This window comes from Leuciscus leuciscus (assembly GCF_965113295.1).
Source record: "Leuciscus leuciscus genome assembly, chromosome: 14".
In the NCBI taxonomy this organism is placed as follows: Eukaryota; Metazoa; Chordata; class Actinopteri; order Cypriniformes; family Leuciscidae; genus Leuciscus; species Leuciscus leuciscus.
The window spans coordinates 17,023,073-17,049,422 of NC_138738.1; the positions used below are offsets into that span (position 1 = coordinate 17,023,073).

The 26,350-nt window shown below is 36.3% G+C and overlaps 2 protein-coding genes across 3 annotated transcripts; one reads left to right on the forward strand and one right to left on the reverse strand.

The window, feature by feature from the left end:
• Positions 1 to 2,122: 2,122 nt before the first annotated feature.
• On the reverse strand, positions 2,123 to 8,690 carry ttc22 (tetratricopeptide repeat domain 22). The gene is made up of 7 exons (XM_082190031.1): positions 8,068 to 8,690; positions 7,121 to 7,176; positions 6,840 to 6,955; positions 5,992 to 6,110; positions 5,548 to 5,709; positions 4,500 to 4,652; positions 2,123 to 3,512 (listed from the first exon to the last, which is right to left on the reverse strand). Exons 1-7 carry the CDS (start codon positions 8,626 to 8,628, stop codon positions 2,985 to 2,987), a joined length of 1,695 nt encoding a protein of 564 aa, XP_082046157.1. The 5' UTR covers positions 8,629 to 8,690; the 3' UTR covers positions 2,123 to 2,984.
• Positions 8,691 to 10,940: 2,250 nt separating this feature from the next.
• Positions 10,941 to 22,154, forward strand: lurap1 (leucine rich adaptor protein 1). Of its 2 annotated transcripts, none has more exons than XM_082189538.1 (3): positions 10,941 to 11,534; positions 11,797 to 12,009; positions 20,993 to 22,154. In XM_082189538.1, the coding sequence occupies exons 2-3, from the start codon at positions 11,815 to 11,817 to the stop codon at positions 21,677 to 21,679; spliced, it is 882 nt and encodes a 293-aa protein (XP_082045664.1). In that variant the 5' UTR covers positions 10,941 to 11,534; positions 11,797 to 11,814; the 3' UTR covers positions 21,680 to 22,154. The 2 variants fall into 2 exon arrangements, with proteins under 2 accessions (XP_082045664.1, XP_082045663.1); XM_082189537.1 differs by having other exon boundaries at positions 10,946 to 11,534; positions 11,800 to 12,009.
• The last annotated feature ends 4,196 nt before the right edge of the window (positions 22,155 to 26,350 follow it).

The following is a 26,350-nucleotide window of genomic DNA, read 5'->3' on the forward strand; positions in this document are numbered from 1 at the left end:
CTTTTCATCTGTATGCCGATGACACACAAATTTACTTGCCTTTGAAGCATGATGATAAGCTTGCTTTAAAGCCAATATTGGACTGTTAGGATGAACTAAAACTCTGGCTCGCTAGTAATTTCTTGAGTCTTAACGAGAGCAAGACCGAAATGATCTTGTTTGTTTCAAATGATCGCAGTACACATGATTTTGATCTCCAAACGTTGTTGCCTAATAGTACGGAATCTCTGGGGGTTTGGTTTGATAACAACCTTAAATTTGATAAACAGATAAGTGCTGTGGTTAAGTCCTGTTTTTACCATCTTTGTCTTTTAGCCAAGGTTAAGCCCTTCTTGTCTGTAAAGAACTCTGAGATTGCCATGCATGCTTTTGTAACTTCCCGATTAGACTATTGTAACTCTTTATATATTGGTGCCCCTCAGATATGCATCACACGTTTGCAATTAGTTCAAAGTGAAGCGTAAATGTGAAACACATTACACCAGTTTTGATCTCGCTTCATTTGCTACCGGTTAAATATAGAATTGATTTTAAAGTTTTGTTATTTGTTTTTAAGTCTTTGTAGAACCAGGCTCCACAGTAGCTATCTGAACTACTACAACTGTCTATACAGGCTAAAATCACTAAGATCGGGGGACTCTAATTTACTATATGTCCCTAGAACTAGACTTAAAAATAGGGGTGATCGTGCTTTTGCAGTCATCAGCCTTAAGCTATGGAATAGCTTTCCAGCTTACATCAGATCCGCACAAACCTTGTCAATTTTTAAATCAAATTTGAAATTTTTTTTTTTTCCAATAGCTTTTAATATATCTTCAATTTTATTTAATTTTTTATGCTTTCTGATTATCTGATTGTTTGTCTTCTTGGCCTTGTAAAGCACTTTGGTCAACACCAGTTGTTTTTAAACATGCTATACAAATAAAATTGTATTGTATTGTAACAAAAAACAATGTTATTGCTCCTCCTCTAGCTTTTATGACAGCCTGCATTCTTTGAGGTGTGGACTTATCATCCTGGACATCTCCCCTGGTCCTTTACCCATTGTGCAACCCCATATCATAAATGAGTTGCGAAATTTGATTGTTTTCTTCAGGCAGTCGTCATTGTGTTTCATTAGAATGGCACCAAACAAAAATTCCAGCATCATCTCCTTGGCCAATGCAGATTTGCGATTCATCACCGAATATCACTTTTATTCAATCATTCAAATTCCATTATTGCTTTTCTTTAGCTTACTGTAATCTTGTTTTCTTTTGTAAAGTGGTTTTATGGTTTTGTTTGGTTTGTCAATATGTAAATCCCATTTCATTGAGCCAGTTTTCTTACAGTTGTCACAAATATTGACTCCCATTTCCTTCCATTTGTTTTTCAGTTGTTTTGTCGTGCCTTTTCTATTTTCAAGGCGTACTGCTTTGAATTTTCAATCCTGATGCTTTGACATCTTCCTTGTGCTGCCCGTGTGTTTTCCTTTTATAACCTTTCCATTTAGTTTACTTGCACCACATTTTAGATACAGCTGACTGAGAACAACCAACTACTTTGGCCACATTCTGTGTTGAAATTCCTTATTGAGGTTTTATAATCCTTTCCATTGTTCATTAGAGCCATGTTTCCAACAGCTTGTTGTGTAAGCAGAAATCCAAATTAAAAGATGATTCCATCATTTTTTCCTGTGGAAGTATGGAAGTGATTCCATACTATTCTTCTAATTGATGTGGGGGGAAAACATGCCATTGATAAAATAAAAATGGTTACACTGGATTTGGGTCCAATTCTCAGTATTAACTAACTATTAATTATGACTTTTGCCTCTATAAACTCCTAATTACTAAGCAGCAATTAATAGGTAGTTGTTACGTTTAAGTATTGGGTAGGATTAAGGGATATAGAATATGGTCATGCAGAATAAGGCATTAATGTGCTTTATAAGTATTTAGAAATAGCCAATATCCTAATGATATGCATGCTAAAAAGCAACTAGTTAATAGTGAGTAACCAAAAACTTTAATTGAATTTGCTTGAGGTATGTTTCCTGAAGTTACGGTATTGAACAAAACTTTTTTTGTGTCATATCTGTGATTGCCAGGGGTTGTACAGTGTGTCCAGAAGACAGACCAAATGCTTTTAGGATTTTTTTTTTAATATGACATTTTTGTTACAAATGATATAATCAACATAATTTAAATGAAACCATTTGTAATCTTCTTTTGCTTTAAAAACAGCTGTACTCAAGCCAACATGAACCATAAATCTGTGTAAAACTAACTTGATCATGTTATCCAGCATGGTTCGAGAATGTTCCTAAGAGGTGCACATCAATTTCACAAATTTGCTTATTTATTAGTGACCCAGAAATAGTGCAGTATTTATTAAATATTTTAATCATGAGGTTTCCTAGAACTTTTTCTTTACAGATTTTGAATGTGGTCTCAAGGTGTGGTCACATTTACCATTGCTCAGTGAAATTTTGTGGCCAGAATCCAGTCATTCCAATAGGAATCCATGTGATTGGGAGTTTTGAAAATGTCCTTCTGCTCATGTTCAAGTTAAACGTGAATTTGACCAACAGAAAGCCGCATGGTTTGAAAGTGACTTCTGTGTAAGCTCTGCTTCATAAATCCCAACGCTATTGACAATGGGACAATTGTTTTTTTCATATGCTTTTTGCTAATGTGACTTCACTTGCAGGCTTCTGAACCCCATAGTACATTGTTAAAACACTTATTTCTAGTCAAACTGGCTCTTCGTGGCATGTGCTGGAGGAAAGCGTAGCCAAAAGACAACATTCCAACGTGACTTTTTGATATTTAACACCATAGTAATACATTTAGGATTTTACAATACATTTCCCTTGTCCATCTCTCAGCTTTAACAGAAGTGAATACCTCAAGTTTGAAATAGTTAGCTGCATTATTGTTAATTACTGTCTTAACATGCAAAACTCATGGACATTATCTGGAGTCACCTTCCCATTGCTCCTTTCAAATAGAAATGGACCTGCCCAGTGCAAACTTTTTCCCTTGTGGCTGTACGCTCCTCAGCAACTTTCTAACCACTTCCAACCTTCCTTTCCTGATCAGATCTTTTGAGAGTTCCGTCACCTCATCCGTATGTGCTCGGCATAGTGCTTTTAACTCAGTCTGAACAACGTCTATTCCATATCGCTCTTCCGCCTCCTTTAAACATTCTTCTAATTGGATTATAGTGTGATCTGTGTCTCTCCCGCATTGGGTGAAGCTCACAAGAATAGCCTGTAGCAGGCAGCGCAGGACCATCGTGTTTTGGACTCTAGGGGGTTCCAGTTCAAGCGCTTTCCTGAAACAGTCGATGGCGTTCTGCTCCTCTCCTTTCAGCAGCAGGCAGCGACCCCGCAGGAGCTGTAGTTTAGAGATTGTAGAGCCGAGAGGACACTGCAGAGCTTTAGCTAGACTAACCAGGGCCTGGTTTATCGCCATCTCATCAACCAACAGGCTCTCCTGTAGGGCGTCAACACCCATGTAGTAGTAAACCTGAGAGAAGTGGAGAGATGGATATTATGCTCTTAAACGGCATAGTAACTATATTAGTAACTACTCTACCGGTCAAAAGTTTGGAATAATTAAGATGTTTTTGAAAGAAGTCTCTTATGCTCACCAAGGCTTCATTTATTTTATGAAAAATTCTGTAAAAAACACAATATTGTGAAATATTGCTACAATTTAAAGTAACTGTTTTCTATTTGAATATATTTTATTATTCCTGTGATGGCAAAGCTGAATTTTCAGGAGCCATTACTAAGACTTGAGTAATGGCTGCTGAAAATTACATTTAAAGTATATTCAAATTGAACAGATATTTTTAATTGTCACATGATCCTTCAGAAATCATTCTAATATTCTGATTTGCTGCTCAAGAAACATTTATTATTATTATAAATTGATCAAAAGTGACAGTAAAGACATTTATAATGTTACAAAAGATTTGTATTTCAAAAAATGTCTTTCTATTCATCAATGAATCCTGAGAAAAAAAGGTTTGGTTACACTTTATTTTAAGGTGTCCGTGTAACTAAGATTAGGGTTTAGGGATATATTAATGTAATACATAATTTATAGTTATTACTACAGTAACTACATGTAACATGAGGACACAATAAAATAAACTGTTACCAAAGGTTTTCACAAAAATATTAAACAGCATTTTCAACATTGATTATAAGAAATGTTTTTTGAGCACCAAATCAGCATATTAAAATGATTTCTGAAGGATCATGTGACACTGAAGACTAGAGTAATGATGCTGAAAATTCAGCTTTACCATCAAAGGAATTATAGTATATTCAAATAGAACGGTTATTATAAATTGTGATAATATTTCACAATATTACAGTTTTTACTGTATTTTTCATCAAATACATGCAGCCTTGGTTAGCATAAGAGTTTTCTTTCTAAAACATAAAAAAAAAATCAAATAATTACTCCAAACTTGTGACCGCTATCTTGTGTTCTCATAACTACCTGACCCATCTCCAAATGAGTCCTCAAACAGGGTCGGACAGCCAAAACACGTTCCAGGTCAGCACGAGCTTCTTTTAGAATCTGACGGTCAGGGATTCCACCTTGGCCACACTTCGCTTTATCAAGATCCTTTGCATAAGTGGTGACACTAAGCTGGAGAAAAGGTAAAAAAGGGCAAAGAATACATATTTTGAGGTGCATTAAAACTATCAGAGAAATATTAGACAGAGAGGAAAAAAAAGAGGTAAACACCTGAACACAAATACATCACATACAGTGGCCCCAACAAGTATTTGTACACCTTAGTCATTTTAAGCAAAATCTTAAAAAAGGCAGAGGTTTGTTTTAGATAATACAATTAATATTGTTCAAAATTAAGAGAAGTATTTGGCAGTTTTCTGGTTGTTAATTGTTACAAGCCTCAGTAACGAATCGAATCACTGGTGAAAGGGTCAAATGAGTTTGCAAAAAGGACTCAGGATTCAGTTTGATTCAGAGTTCACTCACACACTGAATCATATGCAGCAGATTCTCACACCGTAACAGAATACTTTAGATGACAGAAAACACTGGATGAGGAAATATTTATCTATGAGTGCTAGACGAGGTAATAGTTACCTTATCCATTGTATGAAACAAAACTTGTAAAGACAATTTCTAATCAATATATCCAAAAAATAAATAAATGGGGGGACACTTTTTTTGGTTGGGGCTTGTGCTACCGATGAAAGGCTAAAACTCCTGGCGTGAACTTGAGGGAAACTCATCTCATTCACAACAATGACTTGAAACCAATTAAAGGTAGGCAAAAAAGAACCTGGTCCCACTTGTGTCTTTACCTACTAACTTTAAAATAATTTGATATAATGCTCTTTTCATTTACATTTATGTTTTTACATTGTACTTATATTTTAAAAATACCTTTAATTCCAGCTGTAATTAAGTTCTGTAACTACATCTATAATTACACTGTTGACCCTGTACGTACAGTATAAAGACAGAATATAAAGTGTGTCTAAAGTGTGTGGGGAGGTAATATTTCTCTTACCTTGGCACGTGTACAGTACGCCTGCCAGTTGAGTTCTGCATCAGGCAGGACACTCAGTGCCATGTTACAGATACCTATGGCCATCTCCAGTTTGCCTGACAGGAAGAACACGTCCGTTAGCCTGTTGAGTATGAATGCATCCTCTGTGGCAAGCTTAATGGCCTGTGAAAATCAGAAGTGAGAACAAATCGAATTATTTAGAGCCTTTACACTGCATTATTACTCACATAGTCAAAGTATTATAAGCTTTTCAGTTTATCAGCTTATGTAACCAAACAAGCCTAAACTCATCTTTCTAACACCTGTGTCAAGAAACAACAAAGTTACACGTCATGGGACATGTTGTGGATACAGAGAAAATGTGTGCAAATAACTTCAAGACTGAAATATGATTAGCTTGACTACAATAAACATTCTAAATTTTTCCAAGGCTGACATCCTTACCGATCCATAACACGTCAAAGGGTCAGATCCAGAGAAACCACAGTCATGGACTGACATTGGCACAGTGGAGAACTCCTCCGTCCGCTCCAGCATGAGACCAACATAACACCAGGCCATGGCTAGAGAGTAAAGAGAGATATAAAGACATTGTCTTAATGATTTCTTGACATCTGAGATCTGCTCAGGAACGCTGATATGAAGTCATAAAATGCCAAGCGTGACATGTGGCAACATAAAACTAGAAAGGCTGGTCTGTGAAACCTCTTACTTCTCCTTTTATGTAGGGGTGGATAATGGATTGGGCCAATCTTTGGCCCGGTTGTCAGGGCCCTCAAGGTGAGAGTGAAGTAAATGCAAAAATGTCATAGACAGACAAAAAGCACATGAACGTGTGCCAGTGAGTACTGTCAATGTGAAATAGAAAAAAAAAAGAAGAAAAAAAACAGGGAATTTTCTCTGTTCTTGGCCCCTGCCTCCTGAACACCTTATTGCAGTTTTAGTTCAACTAAATTCAAGTTAGGGAACAAATTAGTACAACTTGACCATGATTTATCTAAAACAAGGGGAACTAATTGATAAAATGTAGCCATTCGTCGAAGTCGTGGAAATGAATTAATAATTCATGGCCACAATTTCAATTTTTTTCTGCATGCCATTTGCTAAATACTTATTATTGCAACTTTATTGCAACTTTATAAATCACATTTGTAACTTCATTTCTAATATTTGCAAATGCATTATCTGGACATTACATCTCACAACTCTGAGGACCATAATCTGTACCTGATTAATGGTATCATCAGTGTAACCAATAAATCCAATCTTCATGTATAATGCATGAAAATTACCTTTGAGATGTGTGTTGTCAGATTGTAGAGTCTCTGTGAGAAATTTGAGGCCCTTGTTAAAATAGGTCAGTCTTGTTAGGTCAATGTCGTTTGAATCCCTCACAATTCCATCTAACCTATTAAAACAAACAAACAAAGGTTGAGATCAGCCTATTAATGTTTAAGTTCATGATTAGGAATGTCTAAGCTGACTCAAATGCTTAGATGTGCAGTCAGATGTTGGATGGTGTGTTAAAAATGAAGTTAAACAGGTAGGTGTCGGAAAATACTTATGTAAATACCTTATGTAAATTGTTGCCATTTTGAAATACCAACTTCTTTTTTCCTCTATTGGGATCTGTAAGAAACAAAACAACAATGTTACACTCTAAAACACTCAATGTACTGTGTTCATTCCCGCACTGATTTCTCACAGGTGTTGTCATTGTATTCTGAACTGTGCACTGTATTGTGTTTTGTTTTGGGTTAACTGGCAGAACATTACCAGTAACTTTTCCAATTTTTCTATGGATTTTTTTTTTCTAAAGTGATATGAAATATTTCTTGGCTCAATGACATGACAAATATTTGTTTATCTATATCTAACAATTCTTTCAAAAATACATAAAAAATGCAATTTACATACAATTGCTTGTACACATCTCTTCTATGATGAGTAAGTTTTTAATTTCTAAATCAAAATTCATTGCGATATTTTTGGAAGGGGCATTAAGTAAAAATGTCAAAAATGTCATAACATCATGACGAATCATAAGAAACAGCATTAAGAAAAAACCCCAGTTTAAAAAATGCCTCATAACCCTCATGACTGTTTGTCAAAGTCAGTAAGTCTCTTAAAATATCAGATGGGGCCAATTTTTTGCCAAGTTTAGTTATAAAATATCATGTGGTGGGACTCCCTAAAAACTCAATGTATGTACACTGTAAAAAATGACTGCTGTGATTATTTAACACAACTTAAAATTCAACATTAGAATAAGAAATAATGTGTTGTTTCAACTTAAAGAAGTATGTGTTTCATGCTTGACTTAAAATATTAAGTTTAGTTAACTTTAGTTTAGGTAACTAAGTTGGATATTTAAGTTATCTCAAAAATGTTTACATTTAATAATTCTTTTTTTTATATATATATATATATATATATATATATATATATATATATATATATATATATAAAATATTGACTCTCCTACATATCTACGTTTCCTTGAAACTGTAATGTGCTCACCAGTTCCTCTCCGTAATCTAGTGCACGGTTGTATAGCATAAGCGCAGCTGTCAGTCTCTCCCGTAAATCTTCGTCCCTCTCCAGCTCCACGTCATGAGGATGTACATACGCCTGTTCAGCCAAGCATCGTGCCACCCTGAGCCTGCAGTCTGCCTGGTTCTCCCCCATCTCTTGCCCCATGAGGGCAGCCACACGCTCCATGCACTCCCCCTCTTCCAGCTCTCGACCCAGGCGTTCGTATACGTAACCCAGGTTGGCCCAGGCGTTGAGGTTTTCTGGATCCTCCTGGCAGATGCTGTGAAAGGCCTCTTCTGCCGTCTCCAGTTCATCCATATGAAAGGCCAGCAGGCCCAGAATATTGCGCACAGCATACTGTAGTCGTCCCGTCTCAGCTTCGAGCTCAGCCCTGAGGCTCTCACACTTGAGCTGGGTTTCTCGGTGCCGAAGTGTGGCTGGTCCATTAGGTTCACCATTCAGATTCAGATCCAAATGAAAGTGGCCAGGGATGTAGGCCATCCCCTCAATCAGAGACTCAATGTCCTCTTCTGTGCTGTCCTCCATTGTCTCCCACACACGTACTGACGATGCCTGGCTAAGACAGACTTAGCAACTTATTAGTGGGACAGGAAATACAGGTTTAAAGAGGAGGAGAAATGAGACATGAGTAAGGAAAGTTGTGGAACATGTGCTTTCTTGCTTCCTTTAACAGGTTTCTCCGCCCCAACATTGCAGTTTTTACATTAACTGTGTTCATTTCAAATGAAAACATGGGCGTTTGCTTCAGTAACTGTGTAAAGAATGAGTCCTGCTTTCTGAATTTGAGTGACATACCATGGTGTCATGTCATGTAGGGATTGTCTTTTACCATGAATCAGCAAAACATGGTGGCAGAAAGAACACCATTTTAAATGCTGCCAGATATGATAGAAATGTAAAACATTCCTCTCCGTGTACGATAACAAAAGGCAAAAGTGTGTGCAAAAGCTATTGTTAATTCACAACTTCCTGGTCTGTGTTTGAGTGAACAACTTGAGGGTGAGTAAATGATGACAGAATTTAAATTTTTGGTGAACTATCCCTTTAATGTCTAAAGACTACAGGTTTAAGGTCCAAAGACTACAACAATGATAATAATTTACTCACCCTTTTGTTGTTCTAAACGTGTAGGCCTATGCCTTTCTTTCTTTCTTTCTTTCTTTCTTTCTTTCTTTCTTTCTTTCTTTCTTTCTTTCTTTCTTTCTTTCTTTCTTTCTTCTTTGAACATAAAAAAAAAGTTCAGCAGAATGGCTGAGCTGCTCTTTTCCATATTATGAAAATAAATGGGGACCAGGAGTGGTGCCATATTAATTACTGTATAAATATTCCATTATCAATAAATACTTCAAAGTCTGATGGGACAATCTTTATTTAATGACAAACATAAACTGTGTATTAAGTTATTGATATACTTTCAATTAAAGATGTATTTATTAATATGACACCTTGGGTAAAATATGCCTTTTAAAATCATTTATATATCTTCTAAAATATTACAGTTATACAAAACAATTTTCTTGATCTTTTCAAGCAACACAATTCTACATAAAAAAAAATAATATTTGAATAGGTGCAATTTCCATTATGACCACTAGAATGAATCCTTTCACTAAATATAAAGTACATGCCTGCAAAGAGACAGCAGTACACAGGAATCTTTAGTGTCATTCAAGTAATCAAGACATGAAGTGGCAGGCTGGGGGAAAAAAATGATCAGTGTTGCTCATCATCACAGTGAAAATTATCTTCAAAGTCACTACACACAATCAAAGTGATAGCCTATAAGTATATTAGAAATTTATATGCATATAGATCTTATTTTTATATATTTTTTATATTTCCATAAACTATCTGGCTGGCAAAAGGTTGATCTCATGAGTAGCCTACCTCAAAGTGCAGTCAATTCTATATATTATGCTCCCATTTTAAAGTACATGGATGAACAGTGACATTTTAATGGTTACCTCAGACTGGAAATATGGGTCTGTTGTGTGTGTGAGGTTATTCTCCTCACGTTCCTGTTCTGTTTTCGTCCCTAATGACTATAACAGAGGGGAGATCCTCATCGTGCAGCCAGCAGATGTTTAATGATGTCATCTTGACCAAGCTCCTGGCCCCAAGAGAACATTATAGTATGACACAAGACAGAATAAGGACTCATACTTCTTGTCTATAAATCGTTAGGCCTATTTTCTTTCTATATGCAACTACAAAACAAACCAAGAATATCAGCCATGTGGTAGGCTAATATGCGGTTACAGACCACAACTTTTTTCACTGGAATGGAAATACAGTGTCAACTCACCATTTACTGTGCTGACTTACAGTTGGCAAGATTACGAATAGGATTTTAGTGGAAACATTGTCAGTCTGAGGTGTGTTTAGCAGACAGTGCTTGATATTCAACAGGTCCAGTCTGAACAGCATCTCGTCAAAATAATCATTCTGCGTATAGCCTATATTATTTAATGTAGATCTATGCTGCTTGGCACAAGTTAGTTTTTCCTTTCTTTGTTTAAGAATGGGACAGTTCAGTCTCTTAATTGACCCTTTTCACATTTCCGGGTTTCTCAGAAGCGGAAGTCGTCATTGGGTAAACTTCTAGCGATGAATGAGAGAGACTATATTGAATATATATATTTTTTGTGTTCCCATTTGCTCAAATAGCAAAAGAAAAACCACAATAGTGTTTTCACAACTTTCAAAAAGAGGAGGGGAAAAGAGAGAGATTGATAACGGCAGTCAGAAGAGAGAAAGATTTAAATTTTACCCTCACTCCCGCAGCCGTTGTATATTAAAAACACCCTCACGGCAGCGTTAGGATTTACGATGCTGATGACCGTTAAAACGTGTCATCACAGTCTGTGAAAAGAGTCCATTCCCAGATTGCAAAATTTGTCTGGAACACCTCTGGGCCTCATCATTGCTACACATTTTGCTATCTGGGATTTCCTTCATGGGTTAATTAAAAATAACATCTGATATATAGGTATTAGGTATCACATGGACTTTGTTGTATAAAGCAGGCCTGCTATTTCCAATTTAACTTGTGGGAGTGAATTTACGGTCGCGTTTAGTCCATTATTTACGGCAGTGAACTTCTGCGCTCCGCTCGCTGTCATGCAGGTGGAATTCAGTCTAACCGAGTGATTCAAGCAACATCAGGACAGACATCCAGTTTGTAAGAGAGCTTCTGTCCAACCCTGACTTCATCTCCCGAGCATCACATACACAGTTTACCTCAGCACAGGCATGGCATCATCAGCACAACCGAGGAATTTGAACAGCAAGCAGATCGGATACATTTAAACGACGAATCTTCAGAGAGACTCGCATCATGCTCAGGTGGTCTGTCTTTCCCACTGAAGGAGATCATATAGGCTGCGTTTGGAAAAGAAAACAGTCGTGTGAATGTTTAGAATATTAATCAGGTATGTCACTCTCACGTATGATGATGCATTTAGCTCAGTTGACGCTTGTGGCGTGTTTTTTTAAAGGCATATAGCGGATTACACCAATAATATAATGACTGTCATATGTTTACAAATAATCACAGGGTATTGCATAATGTTTTTATGCATAATACTGTCTATATCAGTGGGGTTTAAATCAAAACTTAAGGAGCTGCATTTTTTTTTTCCAGAACAATATTCTAGCAATAGCCTATTTCCCATTTTCCTCTTTTCTTTTAAGTAGATCCTTTGTATAATCATGGAGGAGAGCAATACCTGTGAATCAGTCCCAGATTTAAAGGATCTGGAGTTAAAAGTGGGGAGAAAGACCCCAGAGGGTCTCCTGAAGTGGATGAGAGAGGAGCACAAAATGACCTCTCATCATCAGACAGACAATAATGAGACGGAGAAGAAAGGACTGGATGAGAAGATCCGAAAACTTAAAATGGAGATGGTAAGATCTACAAGTATATTCCAATGAACTAGTTTTAGTTATTTAAATCAAAACTATTCTTATGGTTATTGATTTATAAACTATTATTTGATAATGTAGCCCTCTCTTTTGTACTCTTCATCTTAAGAATTCAGAAAAAAATGACTATAAAATGAATGGAGAGCGTGACAACAGTCAGATGAATGTGTATAATGCATGTGCAAGTTTTATAAATGTATGTGGATGACACTCATAGCAGATGTGCAACTTAAAGAGGTGAATTTATTTTCTCTTCTTTATGAAACATAAAGCCTCTGGCTTCCCAGATTCCCTTTTTTTCTGGGTTTGTCACATATCCAATATATCCAATATCCATATCAAAATTCCAGTGTAAATCTCTTATATACTGACTATGATTGTATCTTTTCATAACACAACTCCCAAGAAGAAGCCTGCAGCATGTTGTTGTTGTTTTCTCATTTTGAAGGGTCCCAACCCACATTCCACAAACCAAATCAACCAGAAGCAAAATCATTTCTCACAGCATTGCCAAACAGTAAATTGAGCACTGAAACATGACCCTAAAACTGTCATACTAGACAATGGTGTTTTTAATGAGCAGATGTATTGTTTGCAACCGCATATCTGTGATGATGTTGAAGTGAAGGACTTGCTTGTGTTGTGGTAGAAGATTTGCTGCTGTTTTTAATGTTCATGCTTCATACTGTAACTTCAAGCTCTTGGGCTATAGGCACACTTGGTTGTATAAAGAATTGTTGTAGTTAGGGAAATGAGCTTGTTCCCCAGTGGAATGCAGAGCCATTAAGCAAATGGACCCTGATGTTGTTGCTATGGTGCTCTTTACTGAGTGGGAGACTTTGTAAAAGGCCCCAAAGCTGTCATGGATTATGCTACTGCCAGTTGCATTTCAGATTTTTGGAAGTCAGTGTTATTAATTTGCCATCATGATGATCATTGCGGATACCTCTGTGATTAAGACATCTTAACAGTCAGTGGTTTTCCGCATAAAAAGGTGAATGTGTCTTGTGCAATTATGTATTTATTTTGTATTAATTATAAAAAAAGTAATTGTACAAAAGTAATTGTACTCTTTGTGTAGAACATCTAGACATACAAAGTTCTGTCATGAAACACTAGATGCTGATAGGTTGCAGACTGATATAGATCCCTAACTCAGTCTGCTAGCAATCACATTATTATCTAGGGCCTTCTGTATCAGTAGCCAATGAGCTCGCTGCTCTACCTTCTAATACTTGGTCAGCATTTTCTGCAGTAGTGCACTGTGCTTTCAGAAACCCTCCACCTTCCCCAGCTCCACCTGTATAGATCTGCTACGGGTAATTAATGCTTCTTTCAAAAACATTAAACACTGTAAAAAAAAATTACATCCCCAAGTCAAACATTTCTAGTGACTGATAACATCTAAATTTTTCAATTAGTCTGACGTATTTTTTCTCATTGAGCCAATGTTAACAGACTATTGCAACAAGAATTGCACTTGGGCCAATTTAAAAATTTAGATGTGATCAGTCACTAGAAAATTTTTACTTGGAGAGGATAGAATTTTTTTACAGTGAACAATTGATTAAACCCAAACTTTTGAACAGTAGTGTATTTATTCAATTGACAGCCCTGTTTATTTAACAGTTAGAAATAAAAACCAACCATGCCTAATATTTTTGTCTAATCTTATACATGGGTCTTTATACGAAAATGAAAATACATACATACATACATACATACATATATATATATATATATATATATATATATATATATATATATATATATATATATATATACTTTTATATATCTATCTATAATATATATATAGATAGATCGATAGACAGATAGAACCCTAGAAGCCTTGACAAAATTTTAAAGAGATTGCTTAATACTTTCATGTTTAACAGGTTATTTAAATTTGTTCTAACGATAAAGAATGTTTACGAGCTGTTTAATTCGTAATTAATTAATTAGAACTAAATTCATAAAATGATCCCATGATGGGGTCTAGGAATTGATGTAGAGTTTTACTGTTCCCCTGATGCCATTTTACACTGTTCCCAAATAGTCATGAGATACAGCAAGAACTTTGAACTTTACCTCACACTGTGACATGGTCACCCGGACTGCTGTGGTCTATTGACACACACACGTACACACACATTGGTTTCCATGTTTTATGGGGATGTCCCATAGATGTAATAATTTGTATACAGTGCAAACTGTATAATCTACCCCCCTACACGGTTAGTGTACCCCTAAACCCACCCATCACAGAAACATTTCTGCATTTTTAGAATTTCAAAACACTTAATTTAGTATGATTTATAAGCTGTTTTCCCCATGGGGACAAAAAAATGACCATTCGGTCAAAATTGATTGGTATAACTATCCATTTGGTCCCCATAATGTAGGGAATATCAGGTACACACACACACACACACCATTCATTCACACACACCCCCCAGTATGATGTAAGACAGTGCAGACATTTTTTTTTGTAAAATCATTACTATGATAAAATCAGTCATCACATTTGACCTTAAAACAGTTGAATTAAGTGTGAAATCAAACAGCTTGTTACTTATGTCTGTGATCTGCGTGAAGAAGGAGCGAGAGAGGGGTGTCCTCAATGACTTTCAGCAACTCTCTCTCCCTGTCTGACACACAGATGGGAAACACAGGGGGAAGGTGTGCTGACAGATGGAGGAAAGGGAGATGACTCTTCCAGTCTGATAGAACGAGAGGAGAGAGGAAATGAGGGAGGGAGGAAGAGAGAAGCAGTAAGGTTGAAAGGGAGAGTGGGAGGACGTAGAGGTAAGGAAGGAATGCAGAGAGATGGAGTGCACGTGTCGTGCTAGATGAGAGACAGCGGTGATGTATTGGAATATAAGAGATGCTGTCAATCCTGTCAGAGCTGCAGTGTGTCAGGAGGAGCAAAAGACAGCTGCAGTTAAATGAGTTCAGAAAGAGTGTAAACTGTGATGCCTCTGAAATATTTTGCTGTCTCATTACGCTCTACCGCTCAAAAAAGTATTTTTAATTTTATTCAGCAAGAATGCATTAAATTGATCAAAAGTGACAGTAAACACATGTATAATGTTACAAAAGATTTAGATTTTTGATAAATGTCACAAAAATATTAAGCAGCACACCCTCTCTGACATTGATAATAATCTCTAAAGGATCATGTGACACTGAAGACTGGAGTAATGATGCTGAAAATACTGAAAATTAATGATGCTACTTTACCATCACAGGAATAAATAGTTTTTTAATACATTAAAGGGATAGTTAACCCAAAAATGAAAACGTTGTCATTATTTACTCACCCCTATGTTGTTCCAAACCTGTATGAGCTTCTTTCTTTTAGTGAACACAAAAAATATATATTTTAAAGAATGTTGGTAAGAAGTTGACGGCACCCAGTTGACGGTAGCCATTGACTTCCTTAGTAGAGAGAAAGAAAAAAAACACTTTCGAAGTCCATGGCTACCGTCAACGTTTTGATTACCAACATTCTTTCAAATATTTTCTTTTGTGTTCAAAAGAAAAACGAAATATATTCAAAATGAAACGGAATGCATTTTTGGGTGAACTGTCCCTTTAAAATGGAATACAGTTATTTTAAATTGTAAAAATATTTCACAATTTTACTTTATTTATTGTATTTGCGTTTAAATAAATGCAGATGAGCATAAGAGATTTCTTACAGACCCCAAACCTTTGAACGGTAGCATCTGAAATGTATTTGACTCACCCCATAAGTAAATTATTTTAGTATTTTTAATGAAGAAACACATTTACTGTATCTCAAATACTTTGATTGAATCCATTAACTATTATAATTCTAAATCTGGACAATTATGTGGCTATTTATATCATATCAATTTATTATTAAATAATTATATATTAATATTTAAATATACTTTAAATAATGAGCAAAATATAATAAACATTCTGTTATTTTTTAAATAATTGGCTGTCACTATAAGTTTGATTATACAGCTCTTCTCTGTAATGGCAGATTTGCAGTTTTGCAGGTATTGGGAGTGTTTTCTTCACAATCAGTGTTTAAACAACTGACTTTAGTTTCTGACTTCAGTTTTTATCATCCAAAACCACTTAGTAGAAAAAATCACTCGCCTTTGAGACAGCAAATACAACTCTCTGACAACTAAAGGTCACTATGGTGTCTACATATAGGCACTAAACCCAGAACTTCAATGGAATAATAAATTACTATCAAAAACACTAATATCTGGGGGTTTTGTCCCCTGCCGTTTCATTTTTGACCCTGAATGTGAAATTCCAAGAATAACAGACAAGCACCATAATAGTCCATGTGACTTGTATATTTCATACCTTATACTATACTACTGTATGTTGTAATTGCCATTTAACAAAGCAAACTGCATGATGCGGCAAGTTTGAAAACATGCAAACTTGTGTGTAAAATATTTTAAAGATAATTTCTACTTTAGAATTTTTTTTTTTTTTTTATGTAGCAGATATATTTACTACAGTATTTCACAATGGCATGGCCAAAAATGGCAAAGTCAATGTTCTTCACATACCTAAGTACATGCTTGAAAGCCTCCTCATCTCTGAAGGACTTATTTCTAAAGTCATTGAGCCATGATCAAGAAAATATGCATTATAGTAAAATATCTTTATTTATTATTGTGCTTATTGTTACTCTGCCACTGAGTAAAAATAAAGTCCTTTTAACACACACGGAGAGAGCTACGTGTGATACTTAACTGAGCAGGACACCACAGCATGGAAAATGAGCTCTCCAGAATTCCAGGGATTAAAACACAAGACGTATGAGCTATGGTTTTAAGGAGTGGGGAAGTGGAATTCTTCTGGCTGTGAGAATCTCCAGTGTGAGCCTCAGACACTGTGGAATGTTCTCCCTAAGGAGAGTCTGTGGGTCCGTGTGTGGCTCCATGTGGAAGCTACATAAGATGACTGCAGCAACCACACTGTAGTGCATTAGGTTACAATGACAGTATTTTAATTTCTTTAGCATTTTATACGGTCTATTTAAAGGTATAGTTCACCCAGAAATCTGTCTGACAATTGGGTCATTAATTATTTACTTGTTCCAAACCCATATGGCTTTCTTTATTTGTGGAAGGTACATTTTGAAGAATAATAGTTTTTGCTCTTTTACGTGCAGTTCCCCATCTGTCAGTCACTACAATATTATATCGACTGACAAATGGGGTCTCGCTTGGGAGCCCCAATCACCTCTGAGTTTTAGAAAAACTGCCAATGGAATTGGCGAGTGGAATTTGCATGCCAAGCCACTCCCCTGTACATACGAGTACAGTATATGCCCCGGCTATTCAGCGGTGGTTCAGGGTTGTGGTAGGGGGGACATAATGTCTCCGGTCCCTCCATCAGGGAACAAGGGTTAGACATCAGTAACCAAGACGTTACAATGAATGGCGAGCTTTCAAGATGTAAAAAGGATGAAAATCTTTGAATAACTACATAACATTTTGGTCGGTTTCTCATAAAGTCCTATTATTTTGGCTTTCGAAGATAATTTGAAAACTTGTAGGGTACAATGGGGCTAAAGGCACACCCTAAGAAAAATGTGCTTTTCACTACTTCCACAGTGTATGATTGGGTATTAAAAACTTTTTTTTTTTTACTGCAAAGACCATACTTTTACATATTCAGTAATTGGAAAAATTATGCTTTATTTACCTTGAACAAAAAAAATCATTAACAAGACCTTTGTCTCAAAATGTAGACATCAATTTTCATTTGATGTTTGCTACATAAATCTACAACATTTTAAAAAACATCAAATAGTAGATCAAATTAGCACAAAATCAACTTTGCATTGCTGTCCGCGATCGCGTCAAGGATCAGCCAAATTTCCACATGCATCATAAAAAGCGGTTGTTAAGAAAAGTGCTGAGCTGAATTTTTGTGCCATCTAATGGTTTAAAAGAGAATAAAGTCAAATGCGCCTTTTACCCCGGTGCGCCTTTAGCCCCGTTGTACCCTATAATACCTTTATGGTGCTTTTGTGTCCTTTTTGTAGCTTGAAAGCGCCAGTCCTAGTTCAGTTGCAAGGGAATACGAAACCTGTCAAATTCTTCCAAACTGCTCCTTTTGTGTTCCACAGAAATAAAGTCATATGGTATAACAATTTTAATTTTGGGGTGAACTACTCCTTAAACATTATCTTTTTCATTTGAACTTTTCTGGACAAACAAAATACTATGGCCTCAAGTCATCAGAGTTATTTAAGGCCACGTAATAATATTTCACAATGAAATACACAATACAGTTTTACTGTATTTCATTTTTATTTTATTTTTAAATGCATCCTTGGTGAGCATAAGAGCACAAAAATCTAACCCCATAGTATGTGTATGTTTAATTCAGCCAGTTCCATGTGCATATGCAAACAGGCTGGAGTTGGGCACAGCCAGATCAGCGCTCACCACATCAGTGCTGAGGCAGGGAGAATATTTACGAGGATGTTCATTAGTCTCAGCAACTCAGACTGAGGTGCTGTGCTGACGTTAACCCAACCCAACCCAACCCAACCCACACCAGAGCAGAGTTGTCACAGTCTGTTCTCTGAATCTCTCTCGTCTTTTACATATTTACATCTTTTACTGTAAAAAAAAAAAAAAGCTTGTTTATCTTTGCCTTCTAAATTCAGCTCTATTTCCCATCCCCCCCTTCGCTGCCTCTTTTGTTCTATTTGTATCCCACGCTCTTTTACAGAAATGTTCTCTTTTGGTTTTTTGTACTGTAATTAGTGTGGTTGACGTCAGCAGTGCACTATGGCCTTTAAATTACACAGCAGGCTGAATCTATAGCATAAGAGTATGCTGTCCATTTATGACAGGCCTGGATTGGTGCACTTAAACTGATTTACCTCATCCTCTTCTCAAACTGGGTCTATTGGGATTCAGAACATTATCTGCATTTAGATGTCCTCCTTTTAATTGAAAATGTAATCGTTTAACAGCTTTCTTTTTTCAGTGGCACACAAAAGGAGAAGTTAGGCCTCAATCATCATTCACTTTCACTGAATGGAAAAATGTGGTAAAAATGAATGGTGAGTAAGACGAAGACGTCTTTTGTGTTCCACAGAAGAAAGAAATTAAAGTAAGGGTTAGGACCGACATGTGGGTGAGTAAATAATGACAGAATTTACATGTTTAGGTGAACTGTTTACCTAAAGTGTTGTGTGACTAAGCTGATGGGGTGCAGACAGGGGCAGAATCTGTCAGGGATTGTGGGAGCTAAAGTACTGTGGCTTTCAGAGGAAGCACTGACTATTTGATGAGCACTGTTTTATGGCCTGGAGAGCCATTCAGTCAGTCAGAAGGGTTCAGGACTTTGTATATCATATTACATCTTCCTGACAAAAATGCTTCACTGCTGCCAAATGAAGCTTCGTAACATACTTCTGAAGGAATGTGAATCCCTCACATTTTGACAGATATGCTTTACCTCATTAAATGAGAATACATTCCAAAAGCAAGATCTAATGATGAAGGAAGGATCTAATCCTAATGTATTATTGTCATATATAAGACCAATAGCATCCACTACTCTTTATTAATTTGGCCAAATGAAATATATACTTGTTTACTTTTCTTGATGTCTAAAGGAAAGTAAACATTAGCATACATACATTATATGTGTACGCTAAGGTTTACTGTTATTTAGCCATCAAGTGTAGATGTGTCAGATGAAAACTGCTTAGCCCATTTGCTGTGGGAATTAGGAAGAGAAGAGTGCTTCACTAGAGGAATGGATACTGTCAGGAAGATCTATAAATCTCAACAGCATTTACAGTAATGGACCTCAGTCAGCACAGGACTCCAGTCATGCTTATGAACCCCAGACTAAACACAACAATAAGCACTAATAAGAACTCATTTAGAGCATTTATTATATGACAAAATGACAAAAAAAACACACACCATAAAAGTGGCCTGTACGACTCATACATACTCGGAGAACTGCAGTTCTAGAAGAGAGGTGTAAGCACATGTTTGTTCTCTAAATCACACGTACGCACATTTGAGAGAAATGATCGTAAGATCAAAATGTAGGAAGGTTTCTACGCATCAATTTTATAAATGAGGCCCCATGTTTTTTAGAGCCTTTCAATAGCTTTGTTTAAAGAACAGACCCAATAAATCTTTTCATCTTCCAAATCAAATCTCATTCACATTATTTTAACGTGCATATTAAATTTTTTATTATTATTTTTTGACATGCAATATTTTAATATTTGCAAATGTACATGAAATGACAGAATTTTGGGTGTACTATTCCTTTATACACTTTAAAAAAATAAAGGTTCCAAAAGGGTGTTTACGTAGCGATGCCTGTAAAAAGTGATCAGTTGACTTAACTTAAAAAAGTGAGGAAACCCATTGCCTTAAAACTAGTAAGTAATTAACTTAATGCGTAATTAAAAAAATTAAGCAAGTGAACTTGGCAATTCCACATAACTTAATTTTTTCAACTACGTATTGAGTTTATTTACTTAATAACATTTACTTAATAACATAAAGCAACAGGTTTCTTCACTTTTTTTAAGTTACATCAACTGATCACTTTTATTAGTATAGAAATACTATTTTTGGGTCCCCAAAGAACCCTTTTAAGCATTTTAATAAATCTAAAGAGCAATTTTTTTTTTATATATATATATTTATATATATATGAACTATGATGTGTGCGATGTGTATTATGTATTGTGTTTTTTAATGTATTGTCTGTATACAATAAAAGTACAAATATATACTATAAACACTATAAAGAACCTTTTGTGCAATGGAAAGGTTCCGTGGATGCTAAAGGTTCTTCATGGACCCACAGATGCTAATAAATAATCTTTATTTTAAAGGGTACTTTCGTTTAATTTAAGTTCTGTTTGTTAAAAAAGCTCTTGATGTCCATGTGTATTTCCTCTACACAGGCTCATCTACGAGCAGCAGATGTCAAGATCTTGAACCAGTTGCTAGCACTGCATGAGGGCATCGAGGCAGTGAAATGGCTCCTGGAAGAGCGTGGCGCGCTCACCAGCCGCTGCAGCAGCCTGACCAGCAGCCAGTACAGCTTAGGGGAGGGTCCCGACACCTCCTGGAGGGGCAGCTGGAGCAGTCTGCAGGACCCACATGACAAGCTGGACAACATTTCCATTGGCAGTTATCTGGACACATTAGCTGATGATCTGGATGAGTACTGCCCCTCTGGTGGGACTGATTCAAAACTGTGTGCCGCCCCTATAGGGACAGATGGCTCCAGAAGTACTGGAGGAGGCATGGGCAGTTCCACTGGATCTGTAACCAGATCTCCACAAGTCAAATCCGATGCCCCTAAAGAAGAAGCTCAGGTTTGGAATAAAGCGTCTGAGACAGCGAGACCATACCAACCCAGCAAGACCAATGGAATCCTGGACAAATCAGTAAAGCAAATGGTCAGCACAGATTCGGCCAGGGCCTGTCTCGCTGAGAAGCTGGGGAAGAGTCTGAGCCCTAAAGTGAAACCCTATAAGAATGGCAAAGTTGAGCTGGAGAGCTGCAAAATGAATGGCAAAGTTCAATTGGAGTATGACGCACACTGGCGCTGGGTGCAGTCGCAGGATGATGTGACTTTTTTGTGATAATATATACATGATTGGCAAGCCAAAGGTGTTGATGGGAGATTTGTCTGGTCCTCTATTCACCACTGAGCTTTTGTTTGCAGACTTTGAGCTTTGATTTATTTGAGGTTAAGAGGTCAGCAATGGAAAAGAAGCTTAGACCTGTGGGGGTGGTCAGAGTTAAAGAAAATCCTGAATTAATGAATTAAGACTCTACGTCAGGTTGTGTACAGTAGATGTTTATGGACGCATGTTTCAAATTATGTGGGATCATAATCTTTTCTGTAATGGCATCTATTGATTCAGCACAACTATTTATTGAGTCAGTAACTTTATTGCATACGTCAGTATATTTCTTTCATTTCAATGATGTAAGTGCAATTTTGGGAGTTTTTGTTAAGCTTTTAGAGATTATAAACATCAAAACAGTCATTAGAAACAATGAAAAGTTCACAAAATCCAATCCTTTTTTCTTTTCCTTTTTTTGTTTGTTTTTGCATATACACTAACACTACCCCTGAAAAGTTTGGGGTTGGCAAGATTTTTTTTTGAAAGAATTCTCTTATGCTCACCAAGGCTGCATTTAATATTGCAGAAATACAGTAAAACAGTAATATTGTGAAATATTATTATAGTTTAAAAGAACTGTTTTCTATTTTAATATATTTTAAAATGTAATTTATTCCTGTGATGGTAAAGCTGAATTTTCAGCATCATTACTCCATCTTCAGTGTCACATAATCCTTCAGAAATCATTATAATATTCTGATTTGGTTCTCAAGAACACTGTTAATATCAGTGTTAAAACAGTTTATTATTAATGCTTCATATTTTTGTGGAAACCGTGATATATATTTTTCAGAGTTCTTTGAATATACAAAGTTCACAAGTGCATTTATTTGAAATAGAAATCATTTGCAACAGTACACACACTTTTGATCAATTTAATGCATCCTTGCTGAATACATTTCAAAAGAGTGCACTAATGCTCACATTTGGCATTTCCTTAATATTTTGAAGTGGACCAAAGTTTGTTTAGCTAAAACAATCCAAAAGCTTGAAACCACAGCAACTTTGTTACAAAACCAGTAAATGACCATTTTGTTTGACCTTTCTGCTGATTACAGTATGGACAAAATGAATTGTATAGCATTTGCTCTTAAACTGTAGGGAATGTTTAAATCATGCTCCATTTTACTACCAAAGTCTTAAATCACCTCAGAGTGTGTTCCTTTGAGTTAAAATCTAAAGGTCAAAGAATAAATCCATTCTGAATACCAAGCATGTTCCCATCTGTTACAGTGTGACCCTGAGTCCAGAATCAGCAACACCCTTGAGTTGCCTTTGACTATTAATTACTATTTACAATCAGAATGTCATTTTTTCATATATATAATTGTTGATTTGAAAACTGCTTGTAGTTTACTCTTTGTCTGTAAGAATGCTTATGTAATCAATCAGTAAAATGCTGTATTGTAAATAGGGATGGGGCCGATCCGATCCAGTATCGGTATCGGGACCCGATACCAGCGTAATTCACGTATCGGATTTTCCCGATCCAACCTGCTGAGATATCCGATATCCATGAGTCATGTCTGCGCTCGCTTTAACGTCTGCTGAAATGACTCCAAAGTCCAAAAGTGATTCCCGCCGGCGAGTCTGCTAGCTGGCTGCAAACTGTGGAATGGATTTCCTGAACGGAGGCGCGGCTCAATGAGACACAGAGTTATGAGACACGCCCCCGCTCAGGAAATCCATTCCACAGTTTGCGGCTAGCCAACAACGTCCGCTGTGTGAAAATACTTCACACTGGAAACACCGCAGAGCAAGACAGCAAAATGCAATGTTTGCAAAGCTGTAATTCAGAGCCTTTAAAGCTCCCTCGCGTCGTACAACACAACGAACGCAATCAAACATTTAAAAAAGCACCACGTTACTGTGCGTTCACACCAAACGCGAATAGCGTGTCAAATTCGCGTCTACCGCGTCTATTTGGACGCTTGAATATTTTGAATCCATTCGCGCGACCAGAGAAAAATTGACGTGCGTAAAAAGCAAAAGTTTGAAGCGAAATCGACGCGGATCTGAGGCGAAATCCGCTTGTTTGTTTGCACGATGCTGATGTTGATCGAGCATTCATCGAGAGAGTTAATGCATCGGAGCGAGGATCACCCTTCAGATAATGTGTGTGTAAGATGTTTACACTTGCACTTTTCTTATATTTCAAGACGCAAGTATTTGACATTTTGGTAATGTAATAAATATTGACATGACAATCAATTTGAAACCCTTACAGTTGCATTTTTTTTTTCAGAATGGGATTTTTCCTGTTTTTCTGACTTCCTTTTCTGACCTTATACTTACCTCAAGTTGCCTTTTGGGACATACATGCATACATACGTACATAACATATCATTCATACTTGCCTGTTGAGAGAAGTTTATTTCAGCAACATATAAAATAAACAATAATGATAATAATAATATTAAATCAAACACAGCTCTGGTATCGGAATAGTATCGGTATCGGCCGATATCCAAATTCAGGTATCGGGATCGGATCGGAAGTGAAAAAATGTGGATCGGTGCATCCCTAATTGTAAATCTAATCAGGTAAACCATGGGCTAGCTTTAAGTAGGGTCCTGTTTTGGAGTACCAGTTAGTACTGTTTTTATTGGATCAATTAAATGAGCTTGAAAAACAGGAACAGGATATTAAGAATGTCATATAAATCTTATTCCACTACACAGATCCAATGGAGTAATAATGCTCATACAAACGCATGGAGACCAGTGGTTGTGCTGTGATCTTTGCATTTGTAATGTGTCTTTTCCTTGTTATTTAAAAATTCCGCACCTCAAGTGCACTTATAATTTAAAGTTGTTCAGATTGCTAACTCTTGCCAGTTAATCAAGTTCTATATGTGGTGTAACTTTGACTATAGTCACAGTGTTAGCACTGGATATAATCCTGCATTGCCTATGTTTTGTATGCCAAAAGAACTGCATTGATGTAAACAATTTTTGTCTAACGCAAGAACTGAAATTACTACCAGTATTCAATAATTTAACACATGTGTTATGTAATAAAACACCATACTGTATTTATGTGGTCATCTATTTTGTGCTGAAAAAGAGGAGTGTATTATATATAAACTCAGACTTTTTCTTATACCACAAACACCCACTCTCAGTTAATAATGCCTGTGCTTCTAGGAAAGGGTTTCCATGTCTACAGAATACATGTGTAACATGTGAATGTGTGTCATGGGAAATGGAGACAGGACAAATCCCAGAAGCCACTGTGTGAAGAGCTGGGTTATGGCAGGAATAGGTGAAGATGTTGGAGTGAGATGGTGAGGATGATCAAAGAGAAGCTAGCGAGTATTAAAAAATTAGATATTAATTGGTTGGGGAGAGATTAAATAAAATATATAAATGGAAACAGCAGTGGTCCTGATTTACATCCTGCCCATGGGCGAGATCGGATGAGAGGCAAACAAGTGGGATCCAAAATTCAGACCACTAGTGAAAATTAGAATATAATACTTTTTAATATTTTAGAAGCATTTTGAATGAAAATAAGAACAACATTTTAAAAGAACAAAAATCTGTTTATTTTCAGGTTTAAATTAGATTTTCAGATGCACAGCTGAACAAGGGGAGGCAAGGTATCTTGGAAATATTCCTGGACAGCTGTTTTCTATGTATTTAATGGATAGATACAATTATGCCTGAATGGGGAAAGACCAAACTCTTCAAAACTGTTTCTATATATTACTTTGCAATTATATATTTCAATATAATTTTTTCACTGCTTAAGGGTACATTTACACGACAACAATGTACTAAAAACGGAAATGTTTTTCCTTTGCATTTTTTTGTCTACAGACTACAACGGATTCACACAAATCTGCAAAAACGAATAAAAATGCAGTATTATGCATGCCAGGCCAGTAGTTGGCGATGTCACTTTGTAAAGAAACACTACATGCTTATAGACTGAAAACATAATACGCATGATCTTGACGTCACCATTTTCACAAATTATTGAGACAGTATGGTTCAAAAGTTTTCAGGCCCCCAAAATGCTATTGTTGTGTATATGAACGACCAAAACATAAAAAGTTTTCAGTTTTTTTATTAAAAATGGTGTCATATAAACGGCCCCTAAATCTCAAACAAAAAGTCTGTCAATTGGCTTTTTCGTTCCTTCAGCCGCCATATTTAAGTTATAATACTCCTATTCCTTTTGAGTCCTATAGTAAAGCAATAGTAAAGAAAATACGGAATGCTGAAAATGCACCGAAGCATCTTTTTATCTGCTTGCTAGCCAACAGTAGCAGTCAGTTGATGTGAAAAACAAACGACGCTCAGCATTTATGTTGAACGTAACTTGTTTTAAAGCTTTTGCATTGGCAATTTTGGAGGTAAATACTACATTCCTCAGCACAGCAGGATGCTAATTCACCTAATAGGTTCCAAATGAGAGATTCTTGCTTAGTTAGCATAGCGGCTAACCCTCTGTGTTAAATGTGCTTCGTTAATTAAATGCAGGGTACCTTTCTCGACACCACTAACCACACAATGAAGCATCTCTGCACCTATAAAACTTGTTTGGGTTTTAAAAAAAGTTTTATGTAGTATGCTGACTAACCATTTCATGCTCACTTGTCAAGCGCAGTTATAGTAG

Bases quoted from the DNA above. Each gene is read 5' to 3' on its own strand.
- lurap1 (XM_082189538.1), top strand. From the start codon at position 11,815: ATGGAGGAGAGCAATACCTGTGAATCAGTCCCAGATTTAAAGGATCTG. The intron at 12,010-20,992 runs GTAAGATCTACA...TCCTCTACACAG, and splicing joins GAAAACTTAAAATGGAGATG to GCTCATCTACGAGCAGCAGA.
- ttc22 (XM_082190031.1), bottom strand. From the start codon at position 8,628: ATGGAGGACAGCACAGAAGAGGACATTGAGTCTCTGATTGAGGGGATG. The intron at 7,177-8,067 runs GTGAGCACATTA...TGTTTCTTACAG, and splicing joins TAGATTACGGAGAGGAACTG to ATCCCAATAGAGGAAAAAAG. The intron at 6,111-6,839 runs GTAATTTTCATG...TTTACTCTCTAG, and splicing joins TGACAACACACATCTCAAAG to CCATGGCCTGGTGTTATGTT.